Source organism: Trichomycterus rosablanca, chromosome 5 (genome assembly GCF_030014385.1).
Source record: "Trichomycterus rosablanca isolate fTriRos1 chromosome 5, fTriRos1.hap1, whole genome shotgun sequence".
In the NCBI taxonomy this organism is placed as follows: Eukaryota; Metazoa; Chordata; class Actinopteri; order Siluriformes; family Trichomycteridae; genus Trichomycterus; species Trichomycterus rosablanca.
In genome coordinates, this window is record NC_085992.1 from 20339264 (window position 1) to 20356899 (window position 17636).

The following is a 17636-nucleotide window of genomic DNA, read 5'->3' on the forward strand; positions in this document are numbered from 1 at the left end:
AGTATGTTTATTTAAACCTAATAGTCTGTCCTTGACGCTCGCTCTGGCTGCACGCTTTCTGTCTGCTCTCCGCTTGCTTTTAGTTTTTAGTTATTTTTTATTTTTTATTTCTAAAATATAGAGCTCAATCAGCAATCACTGACGATAGATCGGCTGGAAAGGCACAGAATTACAGAACTACATTAAATTAGACACAGTTAACGGAATTTTCCACTAGCCGTCAGACTGAACTCGGGCACAGTTACGGAAAATCGCTGTGCTGGAGACAAAAATGCTCACAATCCTACCTGGAACGGACAGGAGAAATGGTTCCAGATCACTCGAGGGTGAGTCAAAATCTAACACAGAACAACCAGCTAAGTTAATGCTAGAGAGCTTAACAGACTTCACAAAGCTTGACAGAATTCAATCAAAACAGGGGAACAGAAACGAACCATGTGAGAGAATAAGTCGGTGGCACAAACTTGGAGCAAAACCAAAACCACAAAAGCAGCAGGTGGCTGTCTTAATGTCTTCCACACCAGACTGTTCATCATGAGCTCGGAAAGCTAAAACTATTCCAAAAGCTAGCACAATTGCACCCCGTGGGAAAATAGCAGGGTCGCAACAAAAACCGATCCCTTTGCTGAATCGTTTGAACCGCTCAGAAATCTGATCGAGGTTACCCCCAGCAGTAATGGTAACGAAACAAAACCAGCGAAGCTGACTATAAAAGGGGACTCAAAGCGGGCTAGCAAAAACACGAGGCTGTTTAAGCAGATGCCCTTGCCTGACGCAGAGAATGCTCCGAAAACTCTGATCGTCGGTGACTCTGGCATCAAGAATATAGGCAGCAGATCAATGCTAACATGCTGTCTCCCAAATGTCTCGGAATTAAATGAGGAACTTCCCAACATCCTCTCCCAGCATGGAGTGATCGACCGAATTATTTTGCACGTGGGCAGAAATGACATTCGCAGAGAGGAGTCAGAAATCTTAAAGAACAACTTCACTGAACTGTTTAATACACTTGAGAAGCTGACTGCTCAGAAGTTCATCAGTGGGCCTCTCCCAGCCCGAGGATCTAATATGTTTTCACGGCTACTCAACCTCAAAACGTGGCTAAGCAGAACCTGCAGTTTGAAAGGTGTGGATTATATTGACAATTTTAATTTATTCTGGGGGCGCAGAGAATTTTTTTACCCAGATGGCACCCACCTAAGCAAGACTGGAGTGAAGGCACTAAAGGACAACCTCCATTTTGCTCTTAGCCACCCATCTGCTTCTTGGACTGACTCGACACAATACGTGCATCCTCAACCTCCCTCACCTGCCTTCAACCATGAAGGACCATCAAACATACAATCCCCATCACTGGAGAACACAGCTCAGGCTGAGTTTCTGACTCTTGACGAAAGCTATTACGACCTTCATCATCAGGCAGTGACACAGCAGTCAACAGCAGAAACATCACAGTCATCCTCCAACTTCTCTCTCTCAACAACATCACCTCCACATATGGATTTCACAGAGAAAATGGAGAAACTGGTGTGTGTTGGGACTAAATTCTCACACTCCATCTCAGCCAGTCCACAGGTTTCACCCAAAAAGCGCAGGGCACCCCTAACCCCCTGTCCACAGCCCCCTCCCCGTTCTCTGAGGCCACTTCAGCACCGTCAGCAGCAGCCTTGTACTTCATCTACTCTGGCTGTACAGAGTTCAGAATGTTCAGCGAGTGCTACTGATAGCAGCTTCAGAATACAAAACAATGATAACTCGTTGTGATGTGTTCAGGGTCCTTGCTATAGCAGATATGATACTGACAACAGTTTGGAGAGTAAGCTTGGACCCAGTATGCCTGAAATGTTTTCTATTCCTGTGTTGATTAGAAATAGAAAGAATAGAACGCATTCAGCATATCAAGTCAACCAGTCTAACCTCTTACCTGTACCACGACAACCTCTGGCTGCCCCAGGGGCTCCTGTGGTTCCTTTAAAGCTAGCTCTGCTTAATATTAGATCTCTAGCCAACAAATCATTTTAGTCTTCTTCTTCTTCTTAGATTTTCTGTTTCTAACTGAAACATGGTTAGCAGAAGGCAGCAGTGCTACTGTTCTTAATGAAACAGCACCAGCACACTTCAGTTCTATGAATGTGTGTCGAAGTGGTAGGAAAGGTGGAGGAGTAGCTGCCTTATTTAAAGATGTATTCCAGTGCAAAGAGACTGTGCTTGGCAATTTTATGTCTTTTGAATACCTCTGTTTTATTTTGAAGGGTACTCCCAAAATTTTATTTTTAACCATTTATAAACCTCCAAGATACTCTGCACATTTTATAGATGAACTTGCTGAACTACTGTCAGTTATCTCCACTGAGTACAGCTTTTTCATCATAACTGGGGATTTTAACATCCACTTAGATAATAACAAGGACAATAACACCAAATAACTTTTTTGACTTTTTGACACGTTTGGTTTATTGCAACATGTGAAAGGGCCTACACATACTCGAGGGCGCACTCTGGATCTAGTTATTTCTAAAGGTCTTAACATTTCTTCTGTTATGGTCAAGGACTTGGCCCTCTCTGATCATTTTTGTGTCTTCTTTGAAATGCTGATCAGTCCAGATGCTCAAACTAGCTCTGTTTCTGTTAAGAAAAGGTACATAAATGAAAGGCCATAGCTATATCACCAACTTTAATTGCAGTCAGTTGATGAACTCCTGGATAACTTCAACGTGAAAATATTGACTGTCATGGATGTGGTTGCCCCGGTAAAAGTGATGAAAACGTTGAGCAAACAGAAAGCACCATGGCGTAACACAGTGATGGTAATAGCTCTGAAAAGAGAATGCAGGAGAGCTGAACGTAAGTGGAGGAAAACTAAACTTCAAATCCACTATGGTCTCTATAAGCAAAGCCTTTGTAGTTTTAACTCGGAGTTAGGCAGGGCTAGACAGCTGCACTTCTCTAAGATCATTAACAGGAACATCAACAACACCCGCACTCTATTCAACGTGGTCGACAAGCTTACAAATCCTCCAAAACAGATCACGCCAGAACTTCTGTCCACAGAGAAATGTAATGAGTTTGCTCATTTCTTCTGTGAAAAAATCAAAACTATTAGACTGACCATCAACGCCACTCAGTCAAACGATGAAACCATGCTGCCCCTACAGACACCTAAAAATAACATGACTATTATGTCACAATTTAATACAATAGACCAAAAAACACTTAAATCATCGACATGTTGTCTCGACATACTGCCATCTGATTTTTTTTTTACTATTTTTAACTCTGTAAAAACTGATTTGCAACAAATAGTTAATGGCTCACTAGAATCAGGTGTTTTCCCAAAGTCACTGAAAACAGCTGCCATTAAGCCACCCCTAAAAAAGAGAACTCTGGATGCGTCTGTGTTAAACAACTACAGGCCGGTCTCAAATCTTCCTTTCATAGCTAAGATCATTGAGAAAGTTGTTTACAATCAAGTCAGCAGTTTTTTGAATTCCAGTGGTTATTTTGAAAAATTTCAGTCAGGCTTTCGAGCTCACCACAGCACTGAAACGGCTCTCATAAAAGTGTTAAATGATCTACGGCTGAATACTGACTCAGGTAAAATATCAGTTCTGGTTTTACTGGATCTTAGTGCCGCCTTTGACACTGTAGATCAGGGGTGTCAAACTCACGGCCCGCGGGCCAGATCCGGCCCGCCACGTCATTTTATGTGGCCCGCGAGAGCTTAAACGACTGTACGATTTTTGTGACGGTTCGAGTCGTTACAGAGACTCTCTTATAATTTAATGGGACACCTGCGCCTTTAAACGGCAACCGGCGACATCATAGTCATGGCAACTAACTTTGACCTTCGCTGAGAAACCATGTGACTTTTACGGCAAAAGAACGCGGGTAGTAATGTAAACAATAATAATAAATATAAATAATTATCTTGCAGTATAATACCAAAGCATCGTCTGTAAGTAGTGGCGTTTATATTCTCAGTTGTTAGTAAATGTTTAGTGAGTATATCACAGCGTTTTAGTTACAAATTTACCGTAATTAAATACTGTTGTTACGTTACTATAGCAATTAGTATCTTTACACAAAATGCTAACTCGTTAGCGCTATTTTACGTTTGGTTAAATCTCATATTGTACCAGATGTAGCACTTGACTACAGCTGTGTGCTTTTACTGTATTAAGTTCTTTATTGTTTTTATTGTTTGTATTTTTACTTCATTTTGATGCACCCAGTGTATCACACAGCTGGCGAGCAAATAAACCGACTGTATTCTGAGGAGAGCTGTCTGTCTGTCTGTCTAGCTGGGAAAAGGGGATAAACTATTAGTGAGGGCAGAATGATTGTCTTAAAAATACACTGTAAAATCCTAAACAAACTGCATCTTTCAAAAGTAAAGATGGTGTGGTAAAGTAGGACAATATAAATGCAGAATTCGGCCTCCAAGAAAAACAACAGACTGCAATCACAGCAGGATACGTTACAATCAGCCCTTTGAGGGCCACCATAATGCTGATGTGGCCCTTGGTGAAAATGAGTTTGACACCCCTGCTGTAGATCATAGAATACTGCTGGATAGGTTGGACTTTCCGGAACAGTCCTTAATTGGTTCAGGTCTTATTTAGAAGACTGGAGTTACTTCGTCACTATTGGCAGCTGTGGATCTAATAGGGTGGCTATGACATGTGGAATCCCCCAGGGATCGGTTCTCGGACCTCTTCTGTTCAATCTTTATATGCTGCCATTAGGCCAAATGCTACAGGCTAACAACATTGATTACCATAGTTATGCAGATGACACACACATATATCTGGCTCTCACCAGATGATTACAGCCCAATAGATTCACTGTGTCAGTGTCTGGAGGACATCAATAACTGGATGAGCCTTATTTTTACAGTTAAATAAGGACAAAACAGAGATTGTTGTGTTTGGCAGCAAAGAAAAGAGGACCAGTGTCAGTAAACACCTCAGTTCCCGGTCTCTAAAAACCAAAGACCAAGTCCGAAATCTTGGCGTTCTAATAGACTCAGATCTCACATTCACCAGCCATATAAAAACCATCACCAAAACAGCCTTCTACCATCTTAGAAATATAGCCAAAATCAAGGGTTTAATGTGCCAACAAGACCTAGAGAAGCTGATCCATGCTTTTATCTCCAGTAGGGTGGACTATTGTAATGGTCTCTTAACTGGACTTCCCAAAAAGACCATTAAACAGTTACAGCTCATTCAGAACGCTGCTGCTAGAGTTTTAACTAAGACAAAGAGAACTGAGCACATCACTCCAGTTCTAAAATCTCTACACTGGCTTCCGGTTAGTTACAGAATAGAATTTAAAGTGCTGCTACTGGTCTATAAATCACTGAATGGGTTAGGCCCAGAATACATCTCAGAAATGTTTAGAGAATATAAACCCAGTAGATCTCTTAGATCCATGGACTCGGGTCAGCTAGTTGAGCCCAGAGTCCAAACTAAACATGGTGAAGCAGCATTTAGCTGTTGGGCTGCATATAACTGGAACAGACTGCCAGGAGATATTAGATGTTCCTTAAATGTAGAAATCTTTAAATCCAGGTTAAAAACTTTTTTTTTTCTTGTGCCTATGATTGAGCTCGAAATTTTTGCTATTACCCTCATTTTACCATATTTCTTTTAGTTTTTCATGCTCTTCTAAATTGTAGTGTATATTTTACTATATTTTCTTTTAGTTTTCATGTTCTTAATTTTTTATCTCTCTTGTTTTAATTTCATATTCCCTAAATTGTAGGTTATATTTTACAATATTTTCTTTTAATTTTTCATGTCCTTAATTTTTTATCTCTCTTGTTTGAATTTCATGTTGTCTTAATTGTAACTAAATGTTTGCAAGAAGTCTTTCTGAGGTTCTAGATCTCAAGAATGTTTTAATGCTTTTAATTAATTTTTTCCTTATGTAAAGCACTTTGAATTGCCACTGTGTATGAAAGGTGCTATACAAATAAACTTGCCTTGCCTTAACCTTCCACCAAATGTGGGCAACTGGAACAAAATAAAATACGTTTACATATGTCAGACATAAGACATCAGTTACATCAGTTATTACAGCTGCAAAAAAATGCCTTTACTGTAATACATTAGCAGCATGTTTATATTGTTTGCTTAAACGTAAAATTTAAATGTTTGCAACATGTTGTTTCCTTGTCCTGATCTTCAGAGCAGTTATAATCATCCAGGAATTAAAACAGGTCTGGCCAACTTGGAATGTCATCTGGTTTACGCTGAAAAGCAGTTAGAGGTTGCAGTTGTTGTCGAACCATTTGGGGGGAAAGGCTGTGTAACATCCGTTGTCCTATTGAGACAAGACATTTGAGTAGGCAAGGTATGAACATACAACACAACAGAATTACTATGCCTACTGGGATTATGATCCCCATCCATTAACCCACAGTGTAAACTAAGAAAACCATGAATTATCAGCTACTGGTGGGACAGATTATGTTATCATGTTCATTTGGAATATAAAAACAGCAAGATGTTCCTAATAATTTACACACACCCACACCCCATTGTTCCACTACCCAGTCACCAGGTTTCAGGTCATGTAGAGGACCCTCAGTTGATAAAGCATCTTTCACCTGTTTGTGAATAAAATTCAGAGTAGAAGACAAAGTGGTACAGTAATCAAGCATTAAATCTTCATGTTAATCTGTGTCCAAATGTTCAGAACTACACTGCCTGGCCAAAAAAAGGTCACCACCTGGATTTAACTAAGCAAATACTTAAGAGCCTACCATTGGATAATTACTGCATGGGTGATTGTTTCAGCTGGCAACAAGTTATTTAACCCTAACTGATGCAGTGAGTAGCTTCTCATTTGTTAAACAACCATGTCGAAAGGATGTCGTGGAAAAGATGTTAATCTGTTTCAGAAGGGTCAAATTATTGGCATGCATCAAGCATCTAATCATACTAGTCATCTGTGAGGTACCAAGAAGTATTCCCTTTAAAGAAAATTAAAACTATACAAATAGTCAATGCCCTCATTTTTCAGTTATTCTCAGGGGTTAGGGCAGTGGTTCTCAAACTTTTTCTTTTCTTTGGAAGATGAAAAATGTTCATCCCCCCAAAAAATGCTGACAAAAATAGGCCAAGTTTAACTTTGTTAAATTAACTTCAAAGATCATGAATGTTCCTTTCACCTTTATTCTAGTAATTTCTGTTGTACATGACTTCAACTCCTTCAACCAGTCTGCTATTTCAAAAAATAAAAAAATGAAATAAATTTTGCAAACACTTTGCAAAAAAGATAAAGTTCAATCTGTGCCAAAAACTTAATTTGTGAGAGTTCAAGTCTTATCACTGTATTAGTGGCTGTTTTCTTTTCATCCCTGTCAAATACCTCTCCGTTCTGTAAATCTAGACCAGGGGTGCCCACACTTTCGTGGCTTGAGATCTACTATTTCAGTCTACAGGTCATCACGAACTACTTTTTAAGGTCGGCCTCATCAGTTTTCAAAAAAGCTTTGAAGCTTTTTTAAATGCACTTCAGTTCCTGTATTGATATTCAGATTTACAGGGCAAGTGACTGAAAATTCACACTGACCTCATTCTGATTATTTGCTCTAAATGGAATCAGCCAGGTTTATATAGTCTGGACAGGAGCTGTTGATACTAATTCTCAAGCAGTTTTTCAAGTGTTCATCAGAAAGGGTGGACCCATATCTAGACTTAATTATTTTCATGTGGGAAAAGACTGATTCACACAAGTACAGTGGGGGAAATAAGTATTTGATCCCCTGCTGATTTTGTAAGTTTTCCCCCTTACAAAGACTTGAACAGTCTATAATTTTTATGGAAGGTTTATTTTAACAGAGAGAGACAGAATATCAAAAAAAAATCCAGAAAAAAAACATTAAATAAAAGTTATAAATTAATTTGTATTTAATTAAGGGAAATAAGTATTTGATTCACTACCAACTAGCAAGAATTCTGACCCCCACAGACCGGTTATGTGCACAAAAGGCACACAAATTAGTCCTGTCCCTGTATAAAAGACTCCCGTCACAGAATCAGTTTCTTCCGTTCAAATCTCTCGACCACCATGGGCAAGACCAAAGAGCTATCAAAGGACGTCAGGGACAAGATTGTAGACCTGCACAAGGCTGGAATGGGCTACAAGACCATCAGCAAGAAGTTTGGTGAGAAAGAGACCACTGTTGGTGCGATCATTCGAAAATGGAAGAAATACAAGATCACAGTCAATCACCCTCGCTCTGGAGCTCCATGCAAGATCTCACCTGGTAAGGTAAGAATGATTCTGAGAAAGGTGAGGTCAGCCCAGAATTACACGGGAGGAGCTTGTCAATGATCTCAAGGGAGCTGGGAGCACAGTCACCAAGAAAACCATTAGTAACACACTTCGCCGTAATGGATTGAGATATGATTGGGGCAAACCAAACAGAGCATTTAAGCACAAGAAACTCATACCAGCTGTAGAAATTGTGGTGGAAATGTCATGGCCAAATCAAAGCTTGAATCTTAATACTATTGAGATGCTTTGGTGAGATTTGAAATGGGCTGTGCATACAGGAAAACATTAAACATCCCACAGCTGAATGAATTCTGCAAGGATGAGTGCGAAACTTTCTCCCTTTGAATTCACAGACTGGTAGAAGGTTATAAGAAACACATAATTGAGGTTATGTTAGCCAAAGTGGGAAATACCAGCTATTATGGCATAGGATGTCTTTTTTTCTAAAGTAAAATTTTAATTGTACAACCCCAAATCAGTAAAAGTTGGGACAGTATGGAAAATGCAAAGAAAATAAAAATGCAGTGTTCCTTACAGCTGAGCAGGTGAGGAGGGATTTCAGGAGGACCAAAGTGAGAAAGAAGCTGGAGGATGCTGGAGGTGACTGTCACCTCACCGCGTGGACAATTTATTACCTCTCCAAGGGACTGTCCTCTCTCCATTTCTTTTTTCCATGTACACATCAGATTTTCAAAACAACACACAAGACTGCTACGTTCAAAAATTCTCAGACGACAACATTGTTGGATGTTTATCTGATGGGAACGAACTGGAATATAGAAGAGTCATCAAGGATTTTGCTGCCTGGTGTGAACTAAATGTGCTTCACATTAACACCAGTAAGACTAAAGAATTGGTGATCGATTTCAGAAAAAGGTTGCATCACACCACACCTGTGAGCATCCAGGGTTGGTCTAGCAACTCGAATGTTCTATATAGAAAGGGCCAAGTTTGCCTCCACCTACTGAGGAGACTGATGTCCTTTGGAATGTGCCGACCACTGCTTAGATCTTTTTATGACACTGTTGTAGCATCAGCCATCTTTTATGCAGTGGTGTGCTGGGGAGGTGCAATCTCGGAGAGAGACAAGAAAAGACTGAACAAGTTGATTAAAAAAGCAAGCTCTGGCTTGAACTGTCCTCTCGAACCTGTAGAGGTGGGAGAATGGAGGATGATAGCCAACACCGCACATCCACTACACAAGTCTGTAGGGGTCCTAACAAGCTCCTTCAGCACCAGATTTCTTTCTGTTTTTTCCTGCTTTCATACTGCTGTAACAAGTTAATTTCCCCAAGGGGATCAATAAAGTCTTGTCTTGTCTTGTCTTAAAAGCAGCATCCAGGAAAGGCTGAGTCTTTGATGAGCAAAGATGGCCAGAGGATCTCCAGTTTGTCAACAAATGCATGAGAAAATTGTTGTTGCAATTCCCTTTCCAATCTTTCTTTGAGATACATTGTTTTTATGAGATGCATTTTTTCATGCATTTGTTGACAAACTGGAGATCCTCTGGCTATCTTTGCTCATTAAAGATGATTTGCTCTTCAGCTAGTGTAGCATCCCCAGTGGGCAGAGATGTATTTTTACTGTCATGGTTGATGAGAGACTGAATGCCCTGCCATCCTCGTCGAGGGTTATTGCTGTTGAAGTGGTTCTCAATTTTATGCCTGTGAGCCTTTTTCGCCTGCCTGATGCCTTTTTTCAGGTTTGTCCTAGTGGCACTATATGCTGCAGCATCACCTGACTTGAAGGCTGCAGATTCCGTACCTCGTTTTTCATCCAGGCTTTCTGATTGGAAAACACCTGGATGCTTTTTGTGACAGTGATGTTGTCCGTGCAGTAGTTGATGTATGCCAATACTGCTGATGTATACTCTTCAATATCAGTGTTTCCATTGTGTGTGGACAGCTGCAGGAACATGTTCCAATCAGTATCTTCAAAACAGTCTTGGAGCTGTGAGAGTGCATTCTCAGGCCATGTCTACACTGCCTTGACATATTTATAATAGGTCTATACATAGAAGTGAGGATATATGAAACAAGTGGTCTGATTGCCCCAGATGGGGAAAAATTGAATCTTTGCAAGCACATTTAATATTGGAGTATATTTGGTCCAGTGTGTTTCCGCTTCTGGTGGGAAAATCAACATACTGATGAAATTTTGGCAGTGCAGTCTTGAGGTTAACATGGTTAAAGTCTCCAGCGATGAGAAAAATGCTGTCCGGGTATCTATTCTGTTGCTGTGTAATAGCCGGTAGCAGCTCCAGTCCAGTGTCAAGTGCTAGCTTAGCATTACCTTCTCCACGTTTTATTACATTAATCAATAGATTGAGTTCATTTTTTGTCACAAAATTCTACACAAAATAGCCCACAATGACAAAGCGATAGCAGGTTTTTAAGACATTTGTGCTAATTTATTAAAAATCTAAATGTAAAATATCATATGTACAAAAGTGTGCACACCTTTTGATGTGACACCCAAAAGTGAGCTGAGGTGCATTGTGTTTTCACTGATACTGCTTGAGATGTTTCTACAATTTTATTTGAGTCCACCTGTGGTAAATTCAATTGATTGGGCATGATTGGGGATTGCCAACACCTGCCTATAAAAGGTCCCACAGTTGGCAGGGCATATCAGAGCAAACTTCAAGCCATGGGGTCAAAGGAATTATCTGCAGACCTCAGAAACAGGATTGTGTCAAGGCATAGATCTGGAGAAGGGTACAGAATAATTGCTGCAGCTTAACAGGTCCCAAAGAGCACAGTGGCCACCATCATTCATAAATGAAAAGTTTGGAACCTACAAAAATCTTCCTAGACCTGGCTGCCCGGCCAAACTGAGCGATCGGGGAAGATGGGCCTTGGCCAGGGAGGTAAGCAGGAACCTGAGAGTCACTCGGACAGAGCTCCAGCATATCCTTGTGGATATGGGAGAACCTATTAGAAGATCAACCATCCAGGCAGCACTCCACAAATCACGCCTTTGTAGTAGAGTGGCCAGACGGAAGCCACTCTTAGTAAAAGGCACATGAAAACCCGCTTGGAGTTTACCAAAAGGCACCTAGAGAACTCACAAACCATGAGAAACAAAATTTTATGGTCTGATTAACCCAAAATTGAACTTTTTGGCCTGAATACCAAGCATCACGTCTGGAGGAACGTCCATCACCTGGCTAATGCCATTCCTACAGTGAAGCAAGGTGGTGGCAGCATCATGATGTGGGAATGTTTTTCAGCAGTGGGACTGGAGCGAATAGTCCTGATAGAGGGAAAAATGAATGCAGCTAAGTATACTGAGATCCTTGAAGAAAACCTGCTCCAGAGCACTCTGGACCTCAGACTTGGGTGAACGACCCGAAGCACACAGCCAAGAGAACAAAGAAGTGGCTTCGGAGAAAGTCTATGAATGTCCTTGAGTAGCCCAGCCAGAGCCCAGACCTGAATCCAATCAAACATCTGTGGAAGGAGCTGAAAATGGCTATGTACCGATGCTCCCCATCCAACCTGACGGAGGTTGCAAGGATATGCCAAGAGGAATGTCCAGAAACAAGTGTGCCAAGCCCGTAGCTTCATTCCCAAGACGCCTTGAAGCTGTAATTGCCGCCAAAGGTGCATCAACCATGTATTAGGCTAAGGGTGTGTACAGATATGTAACCCCTAAATAAACGATTTTTGTCAGTAAAATTGGCTCTTGGGACCAGAGAACTTATAGAATTGATGTATTGCTTTCTGTTTGCATAACAGAGATTCAGGTTGCATTCTTGATGCAGCGGTAGACTGCAATGGTTACAATGTTTTTTCTTAAGCTCATACGGCTGTATTTACTATGGTGAAATGCTGTCTGAGGGCTTGAAGGTTAAGCAGATTTAACAGTGGTTTCTGGCCTTGCTTTACGCGTACTGAGATTTTCTTTTGATTCCCTAAATCTTTTATTTAATAGTATGTAAACCTTCATTATCAGTATTTCCTTATAACTGGCACTGAGTGTTGTAAAAAAAAGTGGTGATCTGTGGTCTAGTCAGTGTAATAACAAAAAGAGCCACTGCAGCTTTTTTGTGACATAATTCACAGTTAATACTTTATTAACTTTAGTACTTTATACTTTATTAATATGAAAACATTCAGCCACTATTTTGGCTTTTTTTTCTGTTGTGTCCTTGTGGTTATACTGTCGATTTTTGTTTTGTCTGGAACAGGTGTTAATGTTTTATTTAGCAAGAGAGTACAATGATTTTACCCATAAGCAAACACAAAGTAATTCCAGAGGTCATAACATTTAAATACTTTTAACATGCTTTTTATTTGTTTTAATTATGCCTAATATTGTCTATTAACTAATAAGATTTTATTACAGGGAGCGCAAAAAAACTGAAAGAGAGAAGCATCATATTGAAGTTGACCTGAGAAAAAGCCAATTGGCCTGTGAACATCTGGACAGCCAGAAGGTATTTATATTGTTATTTATTTACAAAATATATACCATAATAATAATGTACTGTATATGTATGTATTTATGTATGTGTAAATAGTTATACATACACAGATACTGTATGGACAAAAGTATAGTGGGACACCTAATTTTTTTGAATCCATGTGTTCCGTTATTATATGCTTTCAGCTGTTTATGCAGCAACTTTAATGCTGTAACAGGAAAGAGCATTCCCTAAACTGCTTATACTGCGCCCCTGTGCACAAAGCAAGGTCTATAAAGACATAAAGAAAAGCTTGGTTTAAAAAAAACTTGTGTGACCTGCACAGATCCCTGACCTCAGCCTGGAACATTAGTTGAGGCTTTCTTGGCCTTTTCTCACTGCCCTGTCTTACAAATGCTCTTTTAACTAAACAGACACAAATGTTCACAGACATACTTCAAAGACTTGTGAGAAGCCTTCTCATTAGAGTGGCTGTTATTATGGCTGAAAAGGCACTTCATGGTTTAGGTCCTGTTTATTTGTCGGACCTTCTCAAGTGCTACACTCCATTCCGGAATTTAAGGTCGTCAGATACTGGTTTCCTGGTAGCTTTCAGGTTCAGGCTGAGTACTATGGGTGGTTGATCTTTGTGTTGCTGCTTCTTCTCTCTGGAACTCTCTTCCTTCCTCTCTATGTTCCACTTCATCTCTCTCTCTAAATTTAAAGCTCTCCTAAAGACTCACCTTTTTTCTCAGCACTTTCTCATTTCATCTTATGCTATTTCTGTGTGATTGTTACTTTTGTATGTAAAACGTGCTTGGGTTTTTTGAAAGGCGCTATATAAGTGTAACTTATTATATATGTTTAAATATGTTTAGCCATGTAGTGTATACTGTGTGTGTGTCTTTTTACCCACACATTTTTGACAGTGTACATTTAATTCATCATTCAACCCCATGTTTGCAATAAACCAAACAAACTAGAACAATTTCAATAGCTAAGTGGTTTCTCCAAATTCAACAGAAAATGACACTTTTTGCAGTCTCAGAATTTTTCACCCTTCACAAGCATACTTAGTATTTAGTAGAGCATTCCTTTGCTGTTATGGCCTGCTGCAAAGGTGATGCATAGCCAGGCACTAACTTCTGGCTGGGTTCCTAAGGAACTTTAACCAACTTCTCATCGGCTAATATTCACTAATATTCTTGGGTTTGCAGGCTGCAACCACCTTCTTTAAATCCCTCCAAAGATTTTCTAGACATACTGCTTATCCTTAGGCCAGAAAAAGTTCCTGTTTTTATTCATTCCTTCACAGAACAGAATCCAAAATCTACTGTGGCTTATTTACATGGTTTTTAAGCATATTGGAAAAGACTTTTCTTGTTCTTTTGGGTCAGTAGAGGAGTTTAACATTAATTTAAATTGTGAATGACCACTCAGGTATTTGAACCCTTTTCCAACTTTATGCTTAATATAATTCTTCTTTTGAAATGGAATGCTGAGAGGTGCACAAGTGCTTATGAAAGGCATTCAGTTGAAACTTCTCCAAAAGTAATAGTAGTGTGCAATGTTCTAAAAACTGAAGTCATAAAAAGTCTCTGGCCTATCCATCCATCCATCCATCCATCCATCCATGTATCTGTCTATCTAATGCAAAAATTCATGTGATACCAACAGGTTTTAAGCTATTTTTTATGTTGCTCTTGTGACATTCTTACATTTCTGTTTAGGGTATAATTGTTCCAGGGAACAGTTGGCATTGGCCTGAAGTAGATACGAATGAGCCCAGCATTGATATATGTGAACAGGAAAAGGAGGAATTGACGGTAACAAAAACAACTTATTACTTAAATCCACTTAAATATTGAAGTAAAATACTAATGTGCTACTAATTTTGTTTTTAGGCATTGATGAAGCTGCAGTTTTTGACATCTTACTTAAGGGGTGTGCATTTCTACTGCATATGGTGCGGAACAGCATATAGTAGTAAGTTGATTCTGTACATTTTCTCATTTTCTTGTTGCAGAGACAAGTAATGCAAAAACATAAGAACTGACAGAAATGTTATAACTTCACAGATGATGAGGATTTACAGACTAATTGCCCTGGTGAAACAGCAACAGATCATGATGACTAAATCAACTATTAATAGCCATTTTGTCTACCCCTTTTCTTGTTACATGAGGCCTTTTTTCATATATTTTTTAACATTTAAATTCTGTTGAGTTGAAGGTAGTTCAGTCAATATATCTGATTAATGATTCTGCTTTTCTGCCTTTAAGAAAAATAAACTTCTTTCTCATCTGTTTAATAGACCAACTGACATTTAATTTTTGTATCCCCTGTGATTTGTGTACTCTTTATTAAAGTAAAACTGCAAATCTGGTATCTGCTTTTAATATAACTATAATTAGACCATAATTAGAAATATAATTTGTCAATAAAATTACCATACAAATGTGAATTTATTAACATCTGTATATGTGATAATTTATGCATGAATTAATTTAATACCTTAATTTTAATGTGATCATTAATGCATTAAAAATAAGTGCACTTTTATTTTGAATAGCCAATATTTGTTGACCGTTTTCTATTTCACTTTTTAATAAAAAAAAAAAGAAAAATGGTTTATACCGTAATTACATGCATAAAACACATTTTTGCCTGTTTTGGGGCACCTAAGTACCTGAAGGAAGCCCATATGGACACTAGGAAAACATACCAAACTCCACAGATACTAATGTGTGAGCAGATAAGTAAATAAGCTAATTTTGCGAGACCAATCAAAACACTAAGCATGTGCCATTTGATTTTTTTCTTTTGGTTATAACCTGCCCCCAAAATGAAAGCTGCAAGTTTAGTGCAAACAGCTTTCCATGTCTTGTAAATAAAGAGTTCAACAAATTGTGGCTGAAATCCTATACATCTCATAAAACAAATCATCTCTCAGAAACCACAGAACACACACTTATCACTGGTATCAGGATAATAACTGGGATAAAGGCATTTATTTACAACAACAACATGTAAAATTCTCCACTGGAGATCACCAGATCATTCAGTCAGTCGTGGTTTGTACAGAACCTGCCAAACAGGGTGTCTGTCTGTCCCCAGCCTAATATTTTCTTTCCATCCTCTGCTAGTCCTTCTATTTAAAGCATACTTGTTTACCTTTTTACACAGCTGTTATACAGTGTTTGTCCAGACAATGTGCTGACGTCTAGCTCTTTGATGTTTTCTTAAGGTCTGGGGTGAGTCCAAGTTTTAGACAAGGATCACCTCTGTTCAGAACCATGTTAGCAGTAGTATATTTTTAAAACAGAAACTCTTTTTTACGTGTCAGTTAATTATTCCATGTATCAATAACAGAGTTAGTTTTATTAAACTTGTGCTTGAATAACCCCCAGATTTTGACACTGAAATGGATAGCCCACTTAGACCTAGCTGTTTGGATTTCACTGAAAAGTGCTATATCAAGGATAAATTATTTTATTTTTTATTTAGTATGGTGCTGGCCATTTTCCTTTCATACTAGGTCCACCGTTCAGGTCAGGAATGTCTGCATGTATTGTAATCAGAAGGTTGCCAGGTGTATCAGGCCTTGCCCCCCTTTAACTGTAGGGTTACTGTATAATCAGCACACTTCCCTAAAGGACAACTGAGACAGTTGTGAATCCGCTTTCATCTTGCCAGTCTACCTTCCATTTTCTCTACAACTTCCTTCCAGTTTCATTGATGGGAGGCCTGATCTCCAAGAAAAACTTCCAAATACTTACCATCCCCCCTTTTTCAGACTAAACCAGCAGGTAAACTGAATAGACTGGTGGCTCATGTATCCACAGCAAAAGTCTCACTTTTGTCCCAGTTTATTTTTGCAGCTGATATAGTTCCAATGTTGTAAATGTCCTTCAGCCCATTACCATAATTATATCATTTGCCTACGCTAAAATCTGATGTTACAGACAGTACTGATACAGTGCCTTGCAAAAGTATTCAGCCCCCTTGAACTTTTCAACCTTTTGCCACATTTCAGGCTTTAAACATAAAGATATGAAATTGTAATTTTTTGTGAAGAATCAATAACAAGTGCGACACAATTGTGAAGTGGAACGAAATTTATTGGATATTTTAAACTTTTTTTAGAAATAAAAACCTGAAAAGTGGGGCGTGCAATATTATTCAGCCCCTTTACTTTCAGTGCAGCAAACTCACTCCAGAAGTTCAGTGAGGATCTCTGAATGATCCAATGTTGACCTAAATGACTGATGGTGATAAATAGAATCCACCTGTGTGTAATCAAGTCTCTGTATAAATGCACCTGCTCTGTGATAGTCTCAGAGTTCTGTTTAAAGTGCAGAGAGCATCATGAAGACCAAGAAACACACCAGGCAGGTCTGAGATACTGTTGTGGAGAAGTTTAAAGCCGGATTTGGATACAAAAAGATTTCCCAAGCTTTAAACATCTCAAGGAGCACTGTGCAAGCGATCATATTGAAATGAAGGGAGTATCAGACCACTGCAAATCTACCAAGACCCGGCCGTCCCTCTAAACTTTCAGCTCAAACAAGGAGAAGACTGATCAGAGATGCAGCCAAGAGGCCCATGATCACTCTGAATGAACTGCAGAGATCTACAGCTGAGGTGGGAGAATCTGTCCATAGGACAACAATCAGTCGTACACTGCACAAATCTGGCCTTTATGGAAGAGTGGCAAGAAGACAGCCATTTCTCAAAGATATCTATAAAAAGTCACCTGGGAGACACACCAAGCATGTGGAAGAAGGTGCTCTGGTCAGATGAAACCAAAATCGAACTTTTTGGCCACAACGCAAAACGTTATGTTTGGCATAAAAGCAACACAGCTCATCACCCTGAACACACCATCCCCACTGTCAAACATGGTGGTGGCAGCATCATGGTTTGGGCCTGCTTTTCT

At 39.3% G+C, this 17636-nt stretch overlaps 1 protein-coding gene across 2 annotated transcripts in view; it reads left to right on the top strand.

Annotated features, from left to right (window-relative positions):
* gpatch11 (G patch domain containing 11) overlaps nt 1-15027 on the top strand; it is a 37334-nt gene extending 22307 nt beyond the window's left edge. For both annotated transcript variants that reach the window (XM_062995824.1, XM_062995825.1), the window contains exons 5-8: nt 12640-12730; nt 14428-14523; nt 14602-14683; nt 14776-15027. In XM_062995824.1, the coding sequence (XP_062851894.1) occupies nt 12640-12730; nt 14428-14523; nt 14602-14683; nt 14776-14834 (328 nt within the window). In that variant the 3' untranslated portion in view covers nt 14835-15027. The remainder of the gene's footprint in view (nt 1-12639; nt 12731-14427; nt 14524-14601; nt 14684-14775) is intronic.
* The last annotated feature ends 2609 nt before the right edge of the window (nt 15028-17636 follow it).